This window comes from Bos grunniens, chromosome 3 (genome assembly GCF_055505025.1).
Source record: "Bos grunniens cultivar Pamir isolate PY7600 chromosome 3, Bosgru_T2T1.0, whole genome shotgun sequence".
In the NCBI taxonomy this organism is placed as follows: Eukaryota; Metazoa; Chordata; class Mammalia; order Artiodactyla; family Bovidae; genus Bos; species Bos grunniens.
The window spans coordinates 21,895,196-21,915,875 of NC_141167.1; the positions used below are offsets into that span (position 1 = coordinate 21,895,196).

Consider the following 20,680-nt stretch of genomic DNA (forward strand, 5'->3'; position numbering starts at 1 on the left):
GCTGAATCAACTCTAAGTCAAATGACAGGCGGACTGTGCATTTGTACCTCTTCTTCAAGACTGAACAGCAGGTCAGTGTTGCCGAGACTACAGAAAACAGAGTCTGTGGCTCCAGCTTCCCAACTGCTTGAGGAAGAAAGCACCCACCCTAAGAATAAGACAAGGCAAACTCTGACCAGGCGCTAGATTGAGGCAGAGTCAAAGGCAGGATGCAGCTGGTGGCTGGAACACAGCTTGAGTGCAGGGATCACCGTGCTCACCCTCCTGTGTCAGCACCTAAGTAGGAGGTTGTAGAGGATGTCCTCTGAAATGACTGTCGAATCGCACTGAGCAGACAGCCCACCACAGAAGTGCAGGAGATTTAGCTGAGATACAGAGAATGTTTGTTTACCTTGCTGTCTTGATTAGCAAATATTCCTACTCAGTAAATTTTTCACTTATGTGTGTCAAGAGAATCTCTTAAGTGCAAACTATTTAAATATAAGGCACATACACGCAGAAGATAATGTTTTGGCTAAAATCCATGTCATGTATTTATTTAACAAAAATCTGAGTATCTTCAATGTTCCAAGCCATCAAGCCATGTCCTTGGTGCTGGAAATGGAGATTAAACCCCTAGCCCTCAAGGAGCTCACAGTCTAGAGGGGAAAAGACATATACATAAATAAATATAACGTAGAGTATGCCAAGGGGACCATTATAGGAGGCAAAGAGCCCAGGAAGCTGATTTTATGGTTAACGTCCACAGCAAAGAGAGACCTGGCTAATGTGGATTTTTTGTGAAGAATAGATAAGGCAGTGGTTCTCTAAGTGTGACTGGCTAATTATCTTTGTCAGAATCATCTGGAGCACATATTAAAATGGAGATTCCCAGCACTTCAGCAGGTTGGAGTTTGGGACCTGGGAGTCTACATCCTAAAGTGCTCTAGGTAATTCCACTGCAACTTAAAGTTTGAGAACCTGTGAGATAAGGCTGGAATAAAGAATGATCTGCACATCGGATATACTAATTTGTGGGTCTTTAGCGAGAGGTGAAGTAGGGAAGAAGGGAGTTGACATTAAGCTCTACTACAATCTTTATATAAGTTAATGTAATTCTCAAAATGATCCCATGAGGTAGACGCAGAAACAGAATTAGAGAGTTTAAATAATTTGTTCAACATTTAGAGCTAATGAATCCCAATACTGAACCCAGATTCACTTAACTCTAAAGCCTGTCCACGTTTATACCACCACACTATACCAGGGGATTGATTAATTTGACAATTTTCTTGTCATTCTTTGCCAGATCTTGCTAGGTAAATATAAAGAACAACCAGATGGTACTTTGATCACATCTGATGTAACTGGCCATGGACCAGCTCTTCTCTGGCAACCAGGGATTTAGGGCAAAGCTGGGAGCAATGTAAAATGAGAAGTCAGTTCCAACTTATTTCATCGTCATTTTCTTATCCTCTGGTAGAGATGTTATGAAAGGTACTAAGGCTAAAGACTGGAGCCATCTGGAGGGGAAAAGGAAACATATCTATGAAAGTAATTCCACTGAACAGCAAACATTCTTGGGACTCAAAACAACCAGACTCGTTTCTCAAAAAAAAAAAAAAAAAAAAAGAACAAAGAAATGTCAGGACAAGAGGCCTGAATCTGCATTAGGAAATAGCTCAACCTTTAGAGAAATTGTGAAAGACCAGTAATTTTTCCAGGTTAAACAAACACTCTCTCTTTCTACAGACAGATTCAGAAGTACAACAAAAGAAACACAGCTCAGAAAATAATGGGAAGTCCAATCCCATTTAAAGGACTTGGGGACGAGCTCAACCTATAAAAAGTCTCCAGTAATAAATGAAACACACAAACTGCAAATCCTGGTTATATTCCCACACACCATGCTCAGCATTGTTCACCAGACCGTAGGCAGGAGCAGCCAAGTGGAACATGTTAGATGAAGAAAAGGAAAGACGTTATAATAAAGGTGGCTGACGACAATGCTGGGGCAGGGGGTGCTCTGAGGCCTCGTGTTCAGAAGCCTGGTGTGTTACTGCCACCCTCTTCTATCACTGAGCTTGGAGCCACACAGGGACACTATAAGCCAAACCTGAGTTTCCAGTGCTGGAGAGCTTCTTTCTTTTTTTTTCCTGTTATTTTAAGCAACTGCTGAGTCCAAGGTGAGTTTTGATGAGATCAGCCCACAGTACAGACACAATGGACAGCACACAGCTTAGACTTCATTATTTAGTGTAACAAAGATTATAAGCCAGACTTTATTTTATTGCTACATTTTCCCACACACATAATAGGGTACATTTGCTTCCACTTACCTTTTCTATTAATATAATACTGGCATGGTTTAGAGTTGTTTAAAAAACAAAAAGCAAATCTGGATTGATCCTTTGTTTACAAAATAGTTGATTTATTTATACTGCACCAATTCGGCCCCTCCAAATACACAGCTTCCAAAAGGCAGAATAGTTAGAGACGCAGGTGTCACAAATTATAGTTTAAAAATATGCAGGCAGCAGGCACTGTACCTGTACTTTTAATATACCTGAAATCTGCTGATACTCCAAACCAGCTACACTAACAGCAATTCTGGGAGCATCTAGACAGACTCTTAATCCTGATGGCAATATGTGGTTGTTCGAGGGTCTAACTGGGTTATGCCTTTGGCTAGCCAAGTGGGAAGAGTACGTAAAGACCATGTCTAACTACAGGAGGTCTTCAAGCTTATTATCCCGTCACAGTTTATAAAGGTGAGGAATTAATTATTAGGAGCTGTGCAGTCAAAATGGCCAGAGAACAAATATACTTTTACAGTGCATATAATTAAGTCAACCATCTTGTGGATCCCTGATTGTCTCTGGATGTGACCTCAAACACTTGAAAAGGAAACTTCAAGTACGCTGGGAGACAGTTACCAGAATGTCTGGGTATCTTTCTTCCTGAATATCAAGTAACAGGGCTCACCTCCACGTTACTTCTTGCAACAAGCACACAGGACGACTCCTTAGAGACAGCTCATTATAGATACCAAGCCTCCAAGAGTTCAAGGGGTGGGTAGGCTCAGTACTATCCAGGGCTGAGCAGAAAACTCTGTAAGCCAACCTGACATCCCTAAGTCTTATTCTGGTTCTGAGAACATTTCAGTTCGGCTCCAAGTCCGCTTTGCTCCAACTCAGCGATGACAGACATATACTTGAACTCATTCGGTCTGAAGTTAAAGGTCTCCACTAACCCGTAGGTCTCTTTTCGATCAGTGGCATAGAAGAGCTGCACTTGGTTGGCCATGCACTGTGCCTCAGCAACACTCTGAAAGGTAGAAAGAACAGTGAGGTCCCTTCCAGCACAGGGCCACACAGCTCTGTGTCTAACGCCTGCGGCAGGTGGGGCCCTCGCCCAGGAGTCACTGCTTCCAGAAAGCTTCCTGACTCCCTGACATCCCAAGTCTTGGTGAGGTGCCCCTTTTCTGTGTACCCAAATTAGTCTCCTCTTCCTCTAGCATTGTATGCATCATACTATATTTAATCTTACCTTCGTCTCCTCTTTTTCTGTCTGTCTACCCTTATGTGAATTCCTCATAGTATGAGCCTGTTTTACATCCCTGCATATAGTGAAATCTGGTGAATGCTTGCTGATAAATTAATGCAGATGTTAAAAATTTCCCTCTTAAAAAAAAAAGATTCAGTCTTCATTCAGTTCCTTAGTAACTGTTAAGTATACCTCAAGGGGGAAAAAAAGAGCAATAGTTAACCAGCTCTCCAGCTCTAAGAACTAAGTTTGTGAGTTGGTATTAAGGTTTTGACTAACTACACATACTCTTGAATAAAACCTATTCCTCATACCACCTCAGTTAAATAAGTGGTGCCAAAGCCAGCTGCAGTTTAACAAATTGTCCACAAAGTCTATGACATCCTTTTTTTTCTCTTGGGCCACACAACTTGTGGGATTAGTTCCCCAAGCAGGGAATGAATCCAAGCCATCAGCAGTGACAGCATGGAGTCTTAACCACTGGACCGCCAAGGAATTCACCATGACACTTTTTCTTCCCTGTGATAGAGCCTTGTTTCTCTTTCCTTGAGTGATGGCTACACTTAATGACTTGCTTTCTAACAAATGGACTAAAGTGGAATGATGAAAAATGACTTCCGGTATTCAGTCACAGAAGACACCATGGTTTCTGTCTTGCTATCTCAAACCACTTGCTTTGCAGAAAATCAGTTTCCATGTCATGAGGACATTCAAGTAGCCTACGGAGAAGTCAATGTGGCAAGGAAATGAGGTCTCCTGCCAACTGCCATGCAAGTGGGGTGAGGTGGATCGTCAAGCCCAATCAACCTTCAAATGCCAGTAGCCCCTTCCAGTATCTTGACAGCAACTTCATGAGACTCTGAGCCAGAACCACTCAGCTATGCTGCTCCTGAACTCCTGATATAAAGAAACCATGAGGTAATAGATATTTATTGTTTTATGTCACATAGTTTTGGAGTAGTAATTTGCTATGCAGTCTTTTCTAACTAATCCCCAGCAAAGCCTCAGGAAAGGAGAGGCCACCTTCTCTAAAGCTCAGGAGCAGGAAAAATGGTGACCTGACCACTCTGTAACAGAAGTGGGATCAAGATACAGGCTACACTCTTGAAATCTTACAAAAGAATTACCTCAAAAACTCTTACTTTGCTTCCTATGCATTCTCTAGTGCTAGCTGATCAGAGGCATTTATTTAATATTATAATGTTCACACAGCCAGAATCCAACCCCAAATAACAATGGAAAATTCCTACGAAAACTGTCAAAAGTGTGCTATGTCTAGCTACAGAGTGATGAAAATGGGTTTATAAATACCACAGGCTGCTTCACCTCCATTCCCTCCCATGGGTTGCAGGTCATTTCTCATAAGCAGGCACTCATCTCTGAGACTGGATCTTCAATCAAAAGCCACTTTCCAAATCTCTGGCTATTTCAAATTAATAGAATTTTAGACCAGGAAGGGGCCTTAGAGATCATCCAGTCCTCATTTAATGGACCAGGAAACCAGAGCAGATGAGGGTCAAGGATGGACTCAAGGTTACGTGGCACGTAAGTGGCAGAGCAAGGACTAGATCTCTGGACTCCCAGGCTGGTACTCCCTCCACGTCACCCTGATACTATTTCTGGTGGGGCAAAATAATTAAGGTCGATAACTCTACCTCATCATTTTTACCTTTTAAATTCAAACATGTCTCAAGGACAAACCATTTCTTAAGCAAGTGCATAATCTGAGGCAGATGTCACCACTCTGAGGCTCTGAACTGTAGGGACTGTGACAGGTAATTTTTATTTGAGGCTTAGGACGGTGGAGGTAAGGGTAATTTCAGTTGTGTTCACCCTAGAACAGTGCTGTTCAAGCTGCAGAGTCCTAGGGCTCTGTGGAGGCGCCTCAGTCCCTTCACTCTCTTTCAGCTGTTATATCCTGGTGTTTTACATAAGATTTTGTGTGGATAAAGGACTCTGACCACTTGTTTGAGACCACTAGAATGAGGGGAAGAGAGTTAAGACATGGAGAAATGTCTCTCATGGAGGATTATGGAAAGCTCTCCTGCACCCCAGCCGCTGCCGACTCATTCGCCCCTTGTCTTTTATTCCCTTAATTCTCGACATGAAACAGTAGTCTCTTGCCCTTCCAAGACCCAAGAAGATAAACATATTAATTCCCTATGCTGCTCAACAAGGAGGTATATTAACAGACCTGATTCCTTCCTCTCTTTCAATCTTAATGGCTACAATCAAAGTACCAAGTCTTGCCCATTTTATTCACTATACGTTTCCGAGGTCATTCTCTCTCCTCCTTCCCTACTCTGCTCTGGGTAAGGTCTTTATCACCTCTTGCCCAGACTACTGCAGCTGCATTTTCAATGATCACACTGACCAGGCTAGAACTAAAAAATGTTTAGGAAGCAAATACTTAAGGTTAATGGTCTCAAAATCCAACTCGCTATGCGTCAACTCCTCATCTTTCTGTGCTCACAGGATAAAGTCAATCTTCTGAACATAATCCACCAAATTCCCTTTTTTAATATATCAGTGACAGCAAACTGTAATATCCCAAGTCATTTTGTGCTTCCTAGCTTTTCTGTATTCCATTCCCACTGTCTGGAACATTCCCCTCCCCCTTTGCCCTCCCCACTTTATACTGCTAAACTCCTGCTAATCTTTGAGGTTCAGTTCAGGTATCATTTCTTCCTTCTTCTGGGTCAGGGACACTCCCCCGATCCCTCCAAAGCTGTGCATGTCTTTATCCTAGCACTTACTACATTCCAATGAAATCATCTGCTGACACACATGTGGAACCAAATAAGGTTTTTAAATACTATACTAAATTTTCATCATTAAAATGAATCAGTTTAGAAGAAACCTATAGGTTCCATGTATTTCTATCTATTTGCTTTACTGTATTTGGAAACACAATGCCCAAAATATAAATGTATGCATGAGTATGTAGGGGATCATATATTTATATTACATTTCTAGGTTTCCCATCTTTGAATCATGTATCTCTACACTAAATTTTAACATGTCTAATTCTGTACTACACTGGAAACTCACAGGTTGATTTATACAAGGCAAATGTATGTTATCTAGTATGCTGTTGAATGTTATAAGACTAGGAAGCAAATTTAATAATTATGGGAACCATGTTTGAGACCACTAGAGGTGGTATAAATGCTAAAGCAAAAAACAGTCTCTCCTCTGACCTCTAGAGTCCACATCTAATATGGTTAGATGTTATGGTTTGTTGAAGATCAGAAAATACAAAACCATCTCTGTGTCACTCACTTCTGTCTGTGGTCAAGTTTTACATTTTATCATTATTGGTAACTACATCCTCTCCAAGTCTCAATTTCAAAATTCACACTTTGTCTACTATTTCCTATATTTAACACTCACTCCCAACTTCAAAAATCCTTCAACTACACAACACTGTAAAATACCTATACTTTAATAAATTAAAAAAAGAGAACAGATCACAACTAAATTCAGCAATAAAAATTTTGCAAGTAAAAAAACAAACAAAATAAAAAACACCTTTTACCTCAAGCAGGACTCACAGTTCTTACTGTCTCTTTATCTTTCTTATGTTTCCACTTCTCTCTTTACCCAACTTGCATCCATTGTCAATAATTACAGTCATTTCTTTGCATTCACCTTTAACTTCCCGGTCCCTGTCTTACTTCATTACATCACTTGGCTAAACCATAACCCTAGGTAAATCCAACTCTCAGTCCTTTATCTCTGCACTTGTCATTCCCACACAGACATTCTCTCTTCCTTTTCCCTAGATCACACGTCAGCAAACACCTTCTGGAAAGGGAGAGACCATTAATGTTTTGGGTTTTACGGCCCTACAGTCTCTTGTTGCAGCTACTCAGCTCTCTGTTGTAGATGTAACGCAGCCATAGATAACATGTAAAGATAAGCATGGCTGTGTTCCAATAAAATTGTATTTATACACATTGAAATTTGAACTCATATAATTTTCACAGGCCATGAAATATTACTTTTTTAGTTTTTGTTTCTTCAACTACTTAAAGATATAGAACACATTCTCACTTCATGTTCTAGACAAAAATTTCATACTTCCTCTTTTCTACTCAAATGTCCAACATCTATTCTTCCATCCCCACTCTCAGCTAATGATTTTTCTTTTCACTAAGCAATCTGGAGAGAACATCTTACAAGCTACCATTACCTCTATCCACTTAGCTGAATGTGTCTTTATTTTATTTTTTTCTGAGCTCAGATCAAGTGTAGAAACCTTCATAGTTATATAAAGTTCTGCAGTAAAATCTTTTCATCATTGCTCAGAATTGATCAGCCTTTCATACAAGCACACCCACAACCAACTCTCACTTACCCACCAATAAGCCCCTTAATTATCCAGTCACCTACACACACACACACACACACACACACGCACCCACCCCTTCATACCCCTTATTTTAAATTATTCTTTTGCTTCTCAGAACTACAGAGATCATACATCAGATACACTGGGTGGTCTTCTGATGCTCAGATTTGGCTACTTTCATCACTGATCCACTTCAGTAAGAGCAGATCTCAGAGAATGAATGTGTCTTTATATCCTGGCTTCTCTCTTGCTACATTTCTAGCAAAGATTAACCCCTCATTCCCAAGATTTACCCATTCGAAACACCAAACAACTCTCTTTCTCCTGCATTTTCAATATTTTCCTCGTTACCCGACCTTTCCATCAGCATATACACACAAGGCTCTCATTTAAAACAAAACAAAAAACCCACTCTCATCCCCACTTCTTACACCCCATTCTTTCCTTTTTTTCTCAGAAACACTCCTTCAATATGCTTACTTTTTCTAATTTCTCTCCCCAACCTTTCCTAAATGTACTCCAAATATGCTGTCGTCCTATCCCTTTGAAACTGCCCCCATAGAGGTCCCCAGTGACTTCTAATAAATTCTCAGTCCTCATCTCACTTGCCCTACCAGTATGTGAGCTGCTGGCTCAGCACCCCTATTCCCTGAAACATTTTATCTTAGCCTCCAGGGGATTCTACCATCTTAGTTTTCCTCCTACCTCACTGACTCTTCTTTTTCATCTTCTTTGCTGATGCTTCCTCATGCTCCAGGGCTCAGTTCTAAGACCTCTTCTCTTTTCTACCTTCATTAACTTCCTTGGTGATTTCAGTCTCATGGTTGTAAATAGCAATCTGTATGCTGACAACTCCCATCTTCATCTCTCCAGCTTGGACCTCTCCTCTGAACTTCAGACTCATATGCCTAACTGCCTATTACTTGGATTATTTAAAAGGCACCTCAAACTTAATGTGTCCAAAATTCAGGTCCTGATCTTCCTCCCAAACCTGTTCTGCCCGCAGTCTTGTCTGTCTTATTAATGGCAACTCCGTTCTTCTGGATAGGATTTTGGGTGACTTCCAGGTGAGTGTGATGAGTAGAAGGAAGAATGGGAGAAATGAGACTGATAATAGACAGGACTAACAGACAGTGAAGGAGACTCTCAGTTACGCCCTAGACTTGGGGCTTACTATTGCTATGTGATACTAGCTGAGTGCCATCACTTTTCCCTTCCTTGTATGCAGCTGGTAAAAGAGCAAAAATCAGTGGGTGTTATAATAAAGAATCTCAGGAGGAAAAGGCACTAAAGGGCCCACTATCTTGAGGACATCCTGAACTTAAACACTGCTGGATAAATGAGACTGAAACGAGCAAGGACTAGACAAACAGGCTGAACAGCAATCATAAAACTGCTCGTGGTCCTGGATATACAGAGAACACACACAACAGACATCACTACCTACAGGCGCATGGTCAATGCTCTATCCCGGGAAATGGGAAAAGAGGAAGGAAAAACACTATGCATGATGAAAGCTGTACATGAGAATAGTGTGGAGAAAGAGAAAAGATTAAGAACTGTTCTCAACTTTGAACTCTTTTGTACACTTAAGAAGCCATTTATTTGTCCAGAGCCTCTTACCTGAAACTCCATGGGCCAGCTGTGTTTTAGAGTTAGAATTATTGGATTTTAGAAAGATAACAAATGCAGATACCATATAACTGTATTACGTAACACTCATAATCCATTAATATTTCCCTTGTAAAACACATGAATATTCCACACTTAGTAGGATTAATAAGGACTATCAGTGGCCTCACATCAAAGTGAAGTTACAATGAAGATACAGCTATCAGGTAAGTTCAAATCAGATAAGGTTTGGTGACCAAAGGAGTTATGAAAAAATTTTGTGGTCAGAGCTTTTGGACTTTCAAATTGTGAATAAATGAATGAGAATCTGTACTAACTGCAATTTGGAAGAGCTTGAGTAAGACAAAATTACTGTCAATTTAAGTTAGAAACAAGTATGTTTCTTATGTTTGTCTTTGGAATTTTACTTCTCATGAGGTTTGGCAGAAGAATATCTTCAGGGCCACCAGATACATGCAAAAAGGTAAAAGTTGATTCTTACCAGAAATGTGGAATCCATTTCTGCTGTCATCAGCACTATGCCCTTTTCTTCCTTAAGTTCAGGGTAGTGATATAAAATCAGCTGGCTGGCCGCAGCTTCCCCTCGGGTCTGTAAGGAGGAACACTTATCAAGACTCAGTAAGGTACCACCACAACAAAACTGCAATTTCACCGCAATAGACAGTCTGGAGGAAATTCTGGCTCTTAACAGTCCCTTGGGTGGCTAGTGAGTTGGAGGACTGGTACGTGGGGATGGTCAGGTTTGCCAAGTCACAGCAAAACTGACAGTTTGCACAGTGTTATTTGTGTCTTCAATTGAAAAAGGTTTGGCTTTTTTCCCAGAAAATGTTTACAGCAGGCAGTGAATCCTTCATCATGGCCATATATTTAAAAACAAAACGACACAAGCAGCTACCAAATCAAGTTCTAAAGAAAGCAATATGCCTGTGTAATTGCCACTTTTATGGACTAGTGCATTTCACAGTTGAAATCTACTCCCCTTGGCTGGCTCTGAAGACTGAGCTCTTTTAAGCTGTAGCAAACAGCTGGAGAGTTTGCACATGGGCCAGATTTGTAATGTGCAGTTTTAAAATATAATCTGGGTGGGAGAAAGGGGGGAAAGAAGAATTGGAACATCATAATTTCATGAAGAATGGACAGGGCAGTGGTTACCAGACCTCAGTTCAGACTAAGAAGAGAGGCTGGATTCAAAGCCTAAGCCCTCATATAGTGTAGGAGGAAACAACCATACATTCAAAAGATCTCTGGGTTTCATCTTTAAGATTTCAGAAAAAGTCCTTTTAATTATCAATACCTAATTACTGCTAGGGCTCTCTTAGTAATACTGTAGCCTCTCAATTCTCCCAAACATATTTCTATAGATACACTATCATTTTGATCATAATTATGTTTCTGGATCTTTTTCCTATACCTGTATATGAGCTTCAGGAGGGTAGTCCTAGCATAGTTTCCAACACAACAGCCTAATGGTTAAGTTCACAGACTTTGGAATCAATAACATGGAGTCAAGCAAACCTAGCTCTACGACTTATTAGCAGTGTGAACTGCTCTAAGCTTGCTATTCTTTTTTGTTTCCTTTTCTTTCTTTTTAAAAAAAATAAACATGATACAGTTTTTTGATACAATCACAAGGGATAAAGTCATAAGAAAATTCTCATTCTGTTGTGTGCTCCCTTCATCCCAACTGCAAAGCTGTTGTAATCCATTCTTGTTTTTGCCAGATCTGGCCTACAAATAAAGACTGACAATCCTAGTGATTATCTCATTTAAAATACTTTTATTTTAAAAGCTTCAAATGCTTTGGATCAAACTTCTTAATCTAGCATTTGGGAATAAAACGAAGAAAAAGAAGGAAGGATGGAAGCAAACAAAATAACATCTATGAAATGAAAAATATGCATCTAGCACCTTAGACAGTGCTGAGCTGGCTAATAAAACACATGTTAAGACACAGAACCTCCCTTAAGGTTATAATTCAAAGGTTTTGGGTGGGGCCTAAAAAGCTAACCCAAAGAAGTACGACAATTCATCAATGCTACAGCAAATGCTGCTGGAAGTTAGTATATATTCTGTGTCTTAAAGCCTTAGCAAGGGCTCGTAGTCCCACAGAGGAGGCTTCTTTCACCAAAGAGATGAACACAGGACACCTACCTGAATATTTATAAGTGCAGTGAAGTGGAGTTCAGTACCTGTCCATTGCCCGACAAAAAACTCATAACCTTCCCTTCTTGGTAGTGCACAGAGAAACTGTGGGAAATGAATACACAAGGAGACAGGTGGATAAATAAAACCGCTTGCTCTATGTCCAACCACCTGTGTCATTCACTCCATTTCTCCAACATTTGGTTTTTAAAACTTCTGTTGTATTTTGAAATTCATATGTGATAATGTAACACTCTTACACTTCCCAACCCACCTAAGAAAGAAAGTATGAGAGATTCACTGAAGCTCTCTATGTAAACCCATTCTAATTCCATTCTACAATGACAGCTAACCCGCATTTGCTAACCTGTCATTCCCTTCCAGGTTTTTATACTTTTAGTGTGTAAGTATACACCCATAAATAAGAGTACTGTTTGCATGTTTAAAAACTTAAATCTTACCAAACTATATGTATACTTTTGCTACTTGCTTTTTTTACTTCATATCATACTTCTGAGATTTACTGATGTTGATAAATATTACTAATTCATTATTTTCACTATTATATGGAAATTGACAATAGACATTTACCACAATTTTACCCATCCTTCTTTTGATGAACTTTTTGGTCCTTTTCAATTTCTAAACTTCCTCATGTTGCTGAATTAATTTTTGCTACAATTATAATAATCACTTCATATTCTACTATCTGAGGCTGATACTGAAGTATGGTTCTAATCACTGAAATGATTAATTTCATGCTCAAGATGAACTGGGGAGGAGTGGTAGAGACTGATGCCAGAACAAAACAAAGTATAATCAGCCTCATACACATTAGTCATGGAATTGTCTCCTTACTGCCAACCACTAAGGCTCCATTTTGTTATTACTAATATTAGATGAGATAACCATAGTGCCTACCTAATGGAGAAAAAAATGTTTTAAAGCTTTCTTGAGGTATATTTGAGGTGTAAGTTGCACATATTTAAAGTGTACAATTAAAATAGTTTTGACATATGTATACTGTGAAACCATAGTTAACAGGATTACCACAATCAACATAATGAAGGTATCTATCATGCCCCCAAATCCCTTTGTAATTCATCCCTCCCTCTCTCCAACTGTTCCTAAGCAGCCACTGACTTGGTTTCTTTCACTACTGGTCAGGCTTTCCAGAATCTCACATAAATGGAACCACAGAATCTATACTTCTTTGTACACACAGTTTCTTTACTCTTTCACCTGTGGTAGATTTGGGTATCTTCAGCCTCTGTTATTACAAATAAAGCTGCCATGAACAGCCTGTACATGTGTGTAAGTCACTGAATGGAGGTATGCTTTCAGTTCCTTTGGGAAAATATGTAGGAGTAGAATGGCTGGGTAGTGTGGCAGGTCATGCTTAACTCACAAAGAAACTGCCAGACTGCTTTCTAAAGTGGTTGCACCATTTTATACTATTATCAGCAATATATTAGAGTTCTAGTTGTTTCATATCCTCACCAACACTTGGTATTGTCAGTCTTTTTAATTTTAGTCATCTTAGTGGTATCTCACTGTGGTTTTTTAATTAATTAATTTATTTTTGGCTGTGCTGGGTCTTCCCTGCTGCGTAGGCTTTCTCAAGTTGCAGGGAGTGGGGGCTACTCTCTAGCCGCGATTTGCATGCTTCTCTTGTTGCCGAGCATGGGCTCTAGGGCACACAGCTTTCAGCAGTTGTGGCTCCCAGGCTCCAGAGCACAAGCTCAGTAGTTATGGCACAGGGGTTTAGTTATCCTGTAGCCCAGGGATCTTCCTGGACCAGGGATCAAACCTGTGTCCCCTGCATTGGCAGATTGACTCTTCGTCACTGAGCCAGCAGAGAAGCCCTCATTGTGGTTTTAATTTGCATTCTATCTCAGGTACCTCACATAAGTGGAATCATACAGTATTTGTCCTTTTGTGACTGGCTTATTTCACTTCACATTACGTCTTTAAGGTTCATGAATGCTGTGGCATTTGTCAGAATTTCCTTCCTTTACAAGGCTGAATACTGTTCTGCTACATGTATATACCACATTTTATTTATCCATTCATCTATCAATGGACTCTTGGGTTACTTGTACCCTTTGGCTACTGTGACTAATATTCAACCTAAGATTTTTTCCTAGATCTTGAGTTAATTTTTGGATACTGTGTGAGGTAAGGGTTCATTTTTTGTGTGTGTATGGATACTCAAATTTTTTTGCACAATTTGTTGGGCATGTGTTGAAAAGATTATTGTTTTCCCAATTACCTTGGCACCTTTGCTGAAAAACAACTGACCATGCATATACTGGTTTATTTCTGAATTGTCTACTCTGCTCCACTCATCTATGTGTCTGTTTTTATGTTATTACTCCACTGTCTTCATTACTGTAGTTTTATGAAATCACAGTCTTGAAATCAGGTAATGTAAGTTCTCTAACTTTGCTCTTTTTCTTCAAAACTGTTTTGCTACTCTAGATCCTTTGGATATCCAAACAACTTTTTTAAATCAACTTGTCAATTGTGTGTGTGTGTGTGTCAATTTCTTAAAAAAAAAAAAAAAAAAAGCTTATAAAGATTTTAATTTGGATTGTAGTTTATCTAGAGATCAATTTGGAGAGAAATGCCAACAATACTGAGTCATCAAACACCGTATATCTCTCCATTTACTTAGATGTCTTTTATTTTCTCTCAGCAATGTTTAGAAGCATTTTTTGAGAATCTGAGAAATCAGTACAGACACCAAGTCAGCTGACCCACCTCACCTATTCCCTTTCTCTTGTCTTCTGGCAGCTCACTACTCCAGCAACAATTTCATAATTCCTTTCACACATATATAATCAAAACAGCATGGCCAAAACTGAAAAGAAACTGCCAAGAGAAGAGAAACTTAGAGGAGGTTGAAAAGATTAACGTCTCAGGTGTTGCTTCCAACATTCACTTATATTCTTTTTTTCCACTTATATTAATAGATTAAGATCCAAATCAGAAAGGGCTGAGATGTTTCAGAGAGCTAAACAGCCACAGACTTATTGGGCAAATCCTCAAGGTTAGTTAGGGTTAAGGTTAAGACTCTCATTTATCAGTACAATCAACATGTAAGCACCTCTGTTAAATGACTATAAAATGTATGACAGCGTGGCGCATGACGAGAATGGTCAGAAAACATCCTTGTCTGGCAGCACTGAGAAGCAATCCTCATATGGTCATGGGAAACTTACTGTTGGGCAGGACTGAGCCCGGTTCCAAATCAAATCAAACTTTTCTTTCTGTAGGGTTAGAAAAGAATAAAATTCAAAGACAAGAAAATAAAAAAGGCCATAAGCACATTTAAAGTCACCAAGACTGAACTCCAGAACTAAAATACAACTAAAACAATCTCAAGTTGCATTATTTACAAACCCCTCTTACAACAGAGAGGAAAAACCAGATGTACGCTTTCTTATTCAGTATCAAAATTATGTGTGAGGAGTGGATACTCCAAATCCTCTAAACTCTTCACGGGACTCTGCCAAGTGTCAGAGACAATAAGTCACCAAGTCTGTATGAGGGAGAGTTAAGAAGGCCTGCTCAAACAATGAGTCAGTATTAGAGATTTAAAAGAACATGAAAAGCACAGATTCTTTTGGCTGTTGAACTCATGAAAGGAAAGGGTATATATGTAAAAGAGGAAGAGAAAAAAAGATAGCAATACTCTCAACAACAACCAAAAGGCCTGGTTTTATTTTTCCATCTGTATATTTTCCTTCTTAAACTTAACACATGTAAGCTAGGTACATATCTGTGTACTTGATACAAACTTAATCTAAAGCTACTTCCTCTTCAGAGAAGAACAATTAATGAACTAGCTGATAACCTAGAACATTAAATGCTTTCTTCTGGTAGAAGGTGGCAGGACACTAAACCAGAAGTCAGCAGCCTTCCTTCCAAGTCACAGATCTTCAACAGTCAAGCAGTGGCCTGTGACTATCTCCAAGGCAGCAATTTTGAGGAGGGAGATGCCTCAAAAGCTTGGGAAGCTCCAAGTCAGCTCAGGGATAGGCCACTTATAGACAGGAAGGGAAGGAAGGTATGCTTGAGGACCTGTCCTAAATTCCAACAGCTTGATTGGAAAACACGAAAAAGAAATAAAAGACACTTGGAAATTGCTCAGCAACGTAAACTTATACTATGCTCCCTTGTCAGAGACTTGACTCAAAGAGACATTTCTAAACCAGAAAGAGGAAAAACAAGAGCCATAAATATACCATATGGAGCTCCCAATCTTTGGTGCTCAGGGCATAATAAAAACCCTCAGAGCTATAAATGTAGGTTCTCAAGAGGCAATAAACCCAGGAACAGTAAAAGCAACTGCCTACTAAGGTTAGAGCCCTGACCCTCGTGCTGTAACACTTTCATTTTCCCTTCCAAACTACTTACAGGAATAACTGCGTAGACTGTATCTTTTGCTGCAAAATACTGCTGCCAAATCTGTACAAAAAAGAGAGTGTCTGTGACCCGTCAGTCATCTTTTCAACCTGCACCAAGAAGCAGTGACAGCTTTCATTGCTCACAGTAATATGTTATTTGATAACAGGGAAGAAAATCCAACATAATACTTTTATTACTTGTACATGATTACAAAAAAGATTTAATAGCATCTACTCTTCTAGATGATTAAACTGTAACTCTCAGTAGCAAATTCCTGTCAGAGAAACAGATTCTATGACCTTGTTAATCATTTCTTCTAAGACGTGCTTTGTGTATAACAGACACATTCTTTTTTCCATATTTTCTCTCCCCAAACCCTCAACGCCCAGCCAACTGTGGGCCCTCTCAGAGAACCCAAAGTCTCAAGGTCAGACAGATATGGGTGCAAATCCCAGCTCCTGTCATTTGTTGGCTATGCTACTTTGGGCAAACTACTGAAAATAACTAAATAACAGCAAATATAATCATTGATAAAATACCAATAACACGAACCTCATGGGATTATTGTGAATTTGAAATAATTATTTGAAATAATAATTTCAATATTATTGAAAAAATAATTTGAAACATTATTTGAAATAATGTTTGTACTTAGCACAACAGAATTACAATGCAAACCATAGGCAATGTGCTCTGAAGGCAACAAAGAGGCACTTAACCCGATTTAGGGTACAAGTACCAAAGGAAGGGACACTTGAACTATGTCCTGAAGAATGATCAGGAGTTAGCCAGATGAACGGGGAGTCTGGGAAGATAGACAGGTAGGAGAGATGATAAGAGACATTCTAAGCAGAGAATGACAAGCATTAGCAAAGGTACAGAAGTTAGGGAAGGCATCAGAGCCAATGTGATACCTAAGTGAGCTGGTGCTAAAGAATGGGTCGCCTTCCTTTAGAGCTGCTCTGCTTTGTCAACATCCCCAAGAACATGGGATGGGGGCAACGGAAGACACTAATCATAAAGTGAGATCTCACCGTCACAGAGCACAGAAGGAATATTACCTCCTAGGACCTGGGCAAATCACCTTATCAATGCAGCCTAAGATTGCTATGCCTTTCTTTTTTTATGTCAAAATACTGCCTCCTCATTTTAAGGACAGCATGTCCTGCTTATTTTTTTTAATTTATATTAGCAGACAGTTTATGAATCAACACTGAATTTATGAGACTGATAGATATTTCCTAACATAGTTGAGCTTGGCCACTCAAAATTATTTTAATGAACACAAATTTGTATCTAAAAATATAGGTCAGAATGATATTTGTCATGTAATGGTCAGGCTTCCTGGGCCTGGCTTCTCTCTCTCCTAAAGGACATACTTGGTGTCCACTTTCTATTGGCACTTCTTCCCAAAGGCAGTTTGAAGTTTCCTGGAGACTTTGTATTAAGCCTAAATTAGCAGAAGCTAGAACCCTGTGCTGTTCTCTTTTTATTTTTGTGTCTGTCTTTTCACTAGGCTGAAATTCCTTGAGAGGAGAGGTCCCTCATTTATTTCTACATCTGGCACAGAGGCTGATATTTAATAAATGCTTGCTGAAATGAATGATACAGTACCAAAGGACACCCATAGCAACTGGCACAACTTCTTATAAGGGAATAAGATGCAGACTCAAACAGACATGGGTTTGAATCCTAGTTCTATCACTAAGTAAGTTACTTTATCTCTTTAAGTTAATTTCCTCAGTTGTAAATTGGGAATAATAGTACCTATTTTATTTTTTTAGCTTTTAAAAAAATTTTATGGATTTTTTCTTTTCTTAGCTTATTTATATTGGAGTATAGCTGATTAGCAATGCTGTGTTAGTTTCAGGTGTACAGCAAAGTGATTCAGTTACACATATAAATATACTTATTCTTTTTCAAGTTATTTTCCCATTTAGGTTGTTACATAATATTGAGCAGAGTTCCCTGCTTACTTACTTTACAAGGGGGTTATAAGAATATAGTGAAACAGTGCATATGAAGCACTAGGTGCAGCACCTGACACACAGTATACTACTCTTATCACTGATTCTCTCAATCTACCTAAAATACAATTATGGAACTGTAAGGAATGCCAATAGCTTGTTATATTCTGATTATAGAAAAGAGAATCAGACATGCAAATGTAAGTCAATGCAAATCAAGGTATATGGAATGACCAGACACGTGAACGGATCACGAGTGCTTTGATGGGAGGTGTCCAGAAGGCTTCCTGCAGAAGGTCCTAAAATAATGGAGGACTCTGAATGGCAAACAAAGGAACATGGGAAGTCACTGAGTTTTTGAGAGCAGGTTACTTCATAAGATTTATTTTTATTCTTTTATTTAAAGGCACAAATATAGCATTTATTCTGTGTCAGGCACTGTTGCAAGTACTTTGTAAATATTAACTCGTTTGACTCCATGAAGTAAGTACTATTATTATGTCCATTTTACAGATAGGGAATCTGAGACCCAGAAAGGTTAACTAACTTATCAAAGTCAATGTGCTAAAGTGGCAGAGCCTGGACTTAAAACTGGCAGCCTGGTTCTAGAGTCTGTTCTTCAGCAATACACTATGAGCAGAACTTCAGGGGGATTGAATGAGGGAGGATATGACAGGGGAAGGGGAAGAAGAGAAATAAGAATAGGGAAACCTATTTAGAAAGGTAATACAGTCACCCGGGGAGAGAGCAGGGATAGTTTTAAATAAGATGCGGACAACAGGAATGAAAAAGAAAGGGGAAATGTGAGTTGATTAGACATATAGGAGTGAGACCAAGTTTTCTTATGCACTATTTTTCATGTAATTCATCACTTTTGCTTTCAATGATTGCCTTTCATTTTGGCTAGGAAGAGGTATCAGGAAACGTATGTTCATTTCTACTTTCGGATTTGGTTCACAAAGCACATATTTTCATAAAGTATGCCAATTCATTTTCATTCATTACCTGTTTTATTTCTTCTGCAGTTTTGTCTTTCACCATCTCAATGTTGAAGATTGAACTGAGAGTCTGAAAGGAAAAAAATAAAAGGCAATTAACACCTACAATTGAAAAAATAAAACAACTTAACTGTATGTGTAAGCCTTATAGGAAGCATCATGTTAGGACAGTAAAGCAGATCTTCAGTAAGTGGAGAATGAGTATTAAAAACCCACAAGCTCAGAGAAGGCAGCCACCAGGGTCAGGCAGGTTTCACAGTTCTATTTTCAGGGAGTATATGCAGGGATTTCCCAAAAGTTTCACTCACTCATGAGCACTGCAGCTTGCAGCTGGTAAGAAGAAAGTTCAGTTGTTACCTTTAACTGCTATTCTATCAGAAATGGTTCCTTATTTGCAAGTTAAATGACAGAGTAAACATGTATTTATTTGATTTTTTTAAACTATTTCCTATAGACAGGAAAGGTATCACTACATTTCCTCTAGCACTCCAGGACCCACACTATGCAGTAGTCATAATAAAACCGTAACAAAGTCATAACAAAAATTCATAAAAATATTTCTAATCTCCACAGTTAGAAAAGCACAAAAACACTGAGCCACAGTACATACGTTCAAATATGCAGTCTCTTGTTATAGGCGTTCCACATGACTTCAGACTTGGCTATTTAATTAGAAACCTACCTTGTCCTTAGTGAATCCTCTGCTCACAGGCTGTTTCCCCAGTGTCTGAAATACAGGAGGGGACAGGATATTGCTCTAAAAGACCACCCTCTCTAGGTGAGCTGCCAATACCTCATTTAGTAATGTTGCACCTAAGAACTCACTTCTCTCCACTCTATATAGTAAGTGTTCTAAGAGTTATTGTTTGTGAGACAACTTTTGAATGATTCTGAGATTCAGAGATGAGAAACCTCTTTGTTAGTAAACACCACCTACTGGAACTGAGAATCCATTCAATCCCTGGATGAGGGACTCCTTCCCAGAACAAGCCTGCTTAGGTTTCCTGTGCTCCACTTCCCAGTGAGCCACAGAGGAGATGAGAAATGGAATGATGTCTTTTCCAAGCTGCTTCTTATCTGTAACAGCACTTCTGAAGGCAGGCACCCTCAGCAGGCTATCGAGTCTTTTCCAGTAATCCATATTATAATGTATTCCCACCCTCAAATTAAGACTCCCACTCACAAAAAGCCAAGAAGAACTGAAAGTGATTATTTTCTCTCCTAACTCACTCTCAGATAAAGGCCACAGCAGGATATCCTATCTGGAGTTGTTTCCAATAGTAGGGATGGGTTATTCTGAGTCTTCCATTCAATTTCTCAGTTCATGACTATCTTTCAGAGAGCATAATCCACACCTGGAAATCTGAAACTGAAACATACTTTCTGCATTAAACTATGCTTTTCATTACTCTGTGCTTTAATGAATTCAAATATTTCATAAACAATGTTTGTAGAACCAGTACCTACAAACTAGACAAAAGCCTGGTATAGAAAAACCTACCGGATACACCCTATGGGCCAAAGTTTCAAGAGCAATTAAAGAAACATTTAAAGCATCTCTACTACAGATGGGGAGTAGATCTGAGTACAAATAGAGTACATATTGTACATAGAGTACAAATCTATGGGGACTTGTTTTTTGTTGTTAT

General features: G+C 39.1%; 1 protein-coding gene and 2 non-coding genes across 6 annotated transcripts in view; all 3 read right to left on the reverse strand.

The window, feature by feature from the left end:
* Window positions 1-503: 503 nt before the first annotated feature.
* The window catches only part of ATPAF1 (ATP synthase mitochondrial F1 complex assembly factor 1), a 28,120-nt gene continuing 7,943 nt past the window's right edge, over window positions 504-20,680 (reverse strand). Inside the window, exons 3-10 of one of the 4 annotated variants that reach the window (XR_015158566.1) lie at window positions 19,714-19,758; window positions 19,039-19,101; window positions 16,076-16,126; window positions 14,878-14,925; window positions 14,422-14,527; window positions 11,663-11,758; window positions 9,993-10,100; window positions 504-3,306 (exon numbers count right to left, since the gene is read on the reverse strand). Coding sequence is in view for 3 of the 4 variants with exons in the window: in XM_086386918.1 (XP_086243044.1) it covers window positions 3,112-3,306; window positions 9,993-10,100; window positions 11,663-11,758; window positions 14,878-14,925; window positions 16,076-16,126; window positions 19,039-19,101; window positions 19,714-19,758 (606 nt within the window). In the remaining variant the exon portion in view is untranslated. Of the gene's footprint in view, window positions 3,307-9,992; window positions 10,101-11,662; window positions 11,759-14,421; window positions 14,528-14,877; window positions 14,926-16,075; window positions 16,127-19,038; window positions 19,102-19,713; window positions 19,759-20,261; window positions 20,401-20,680 lie in introns of those variants that run through there. The other 3 variants (XM_086386938.1, XM_086386918.1, XM_086386927.1) reach the window with 3 other exon arrangements.
* On the reverse strand, window positions 7,763-7,834 carry LOC147375268 (small nucleolar RNA U2-30). The gene has a single exon (XR_015161750.1). It is a non-coding gene; the product is annotated as a small nucleolar RNA U2-30 (small nucleolar RNA).
* LOC147375269 (small nucleolar RNA U2-19) lies at window positions 7,989-8,068 on the reverse strand. Its single transcript, XR_015161743.1, has one exon. It is a non-coding gene; the product is annotated as a small nucleolar RNA U2-19 (small nucleolar RNA).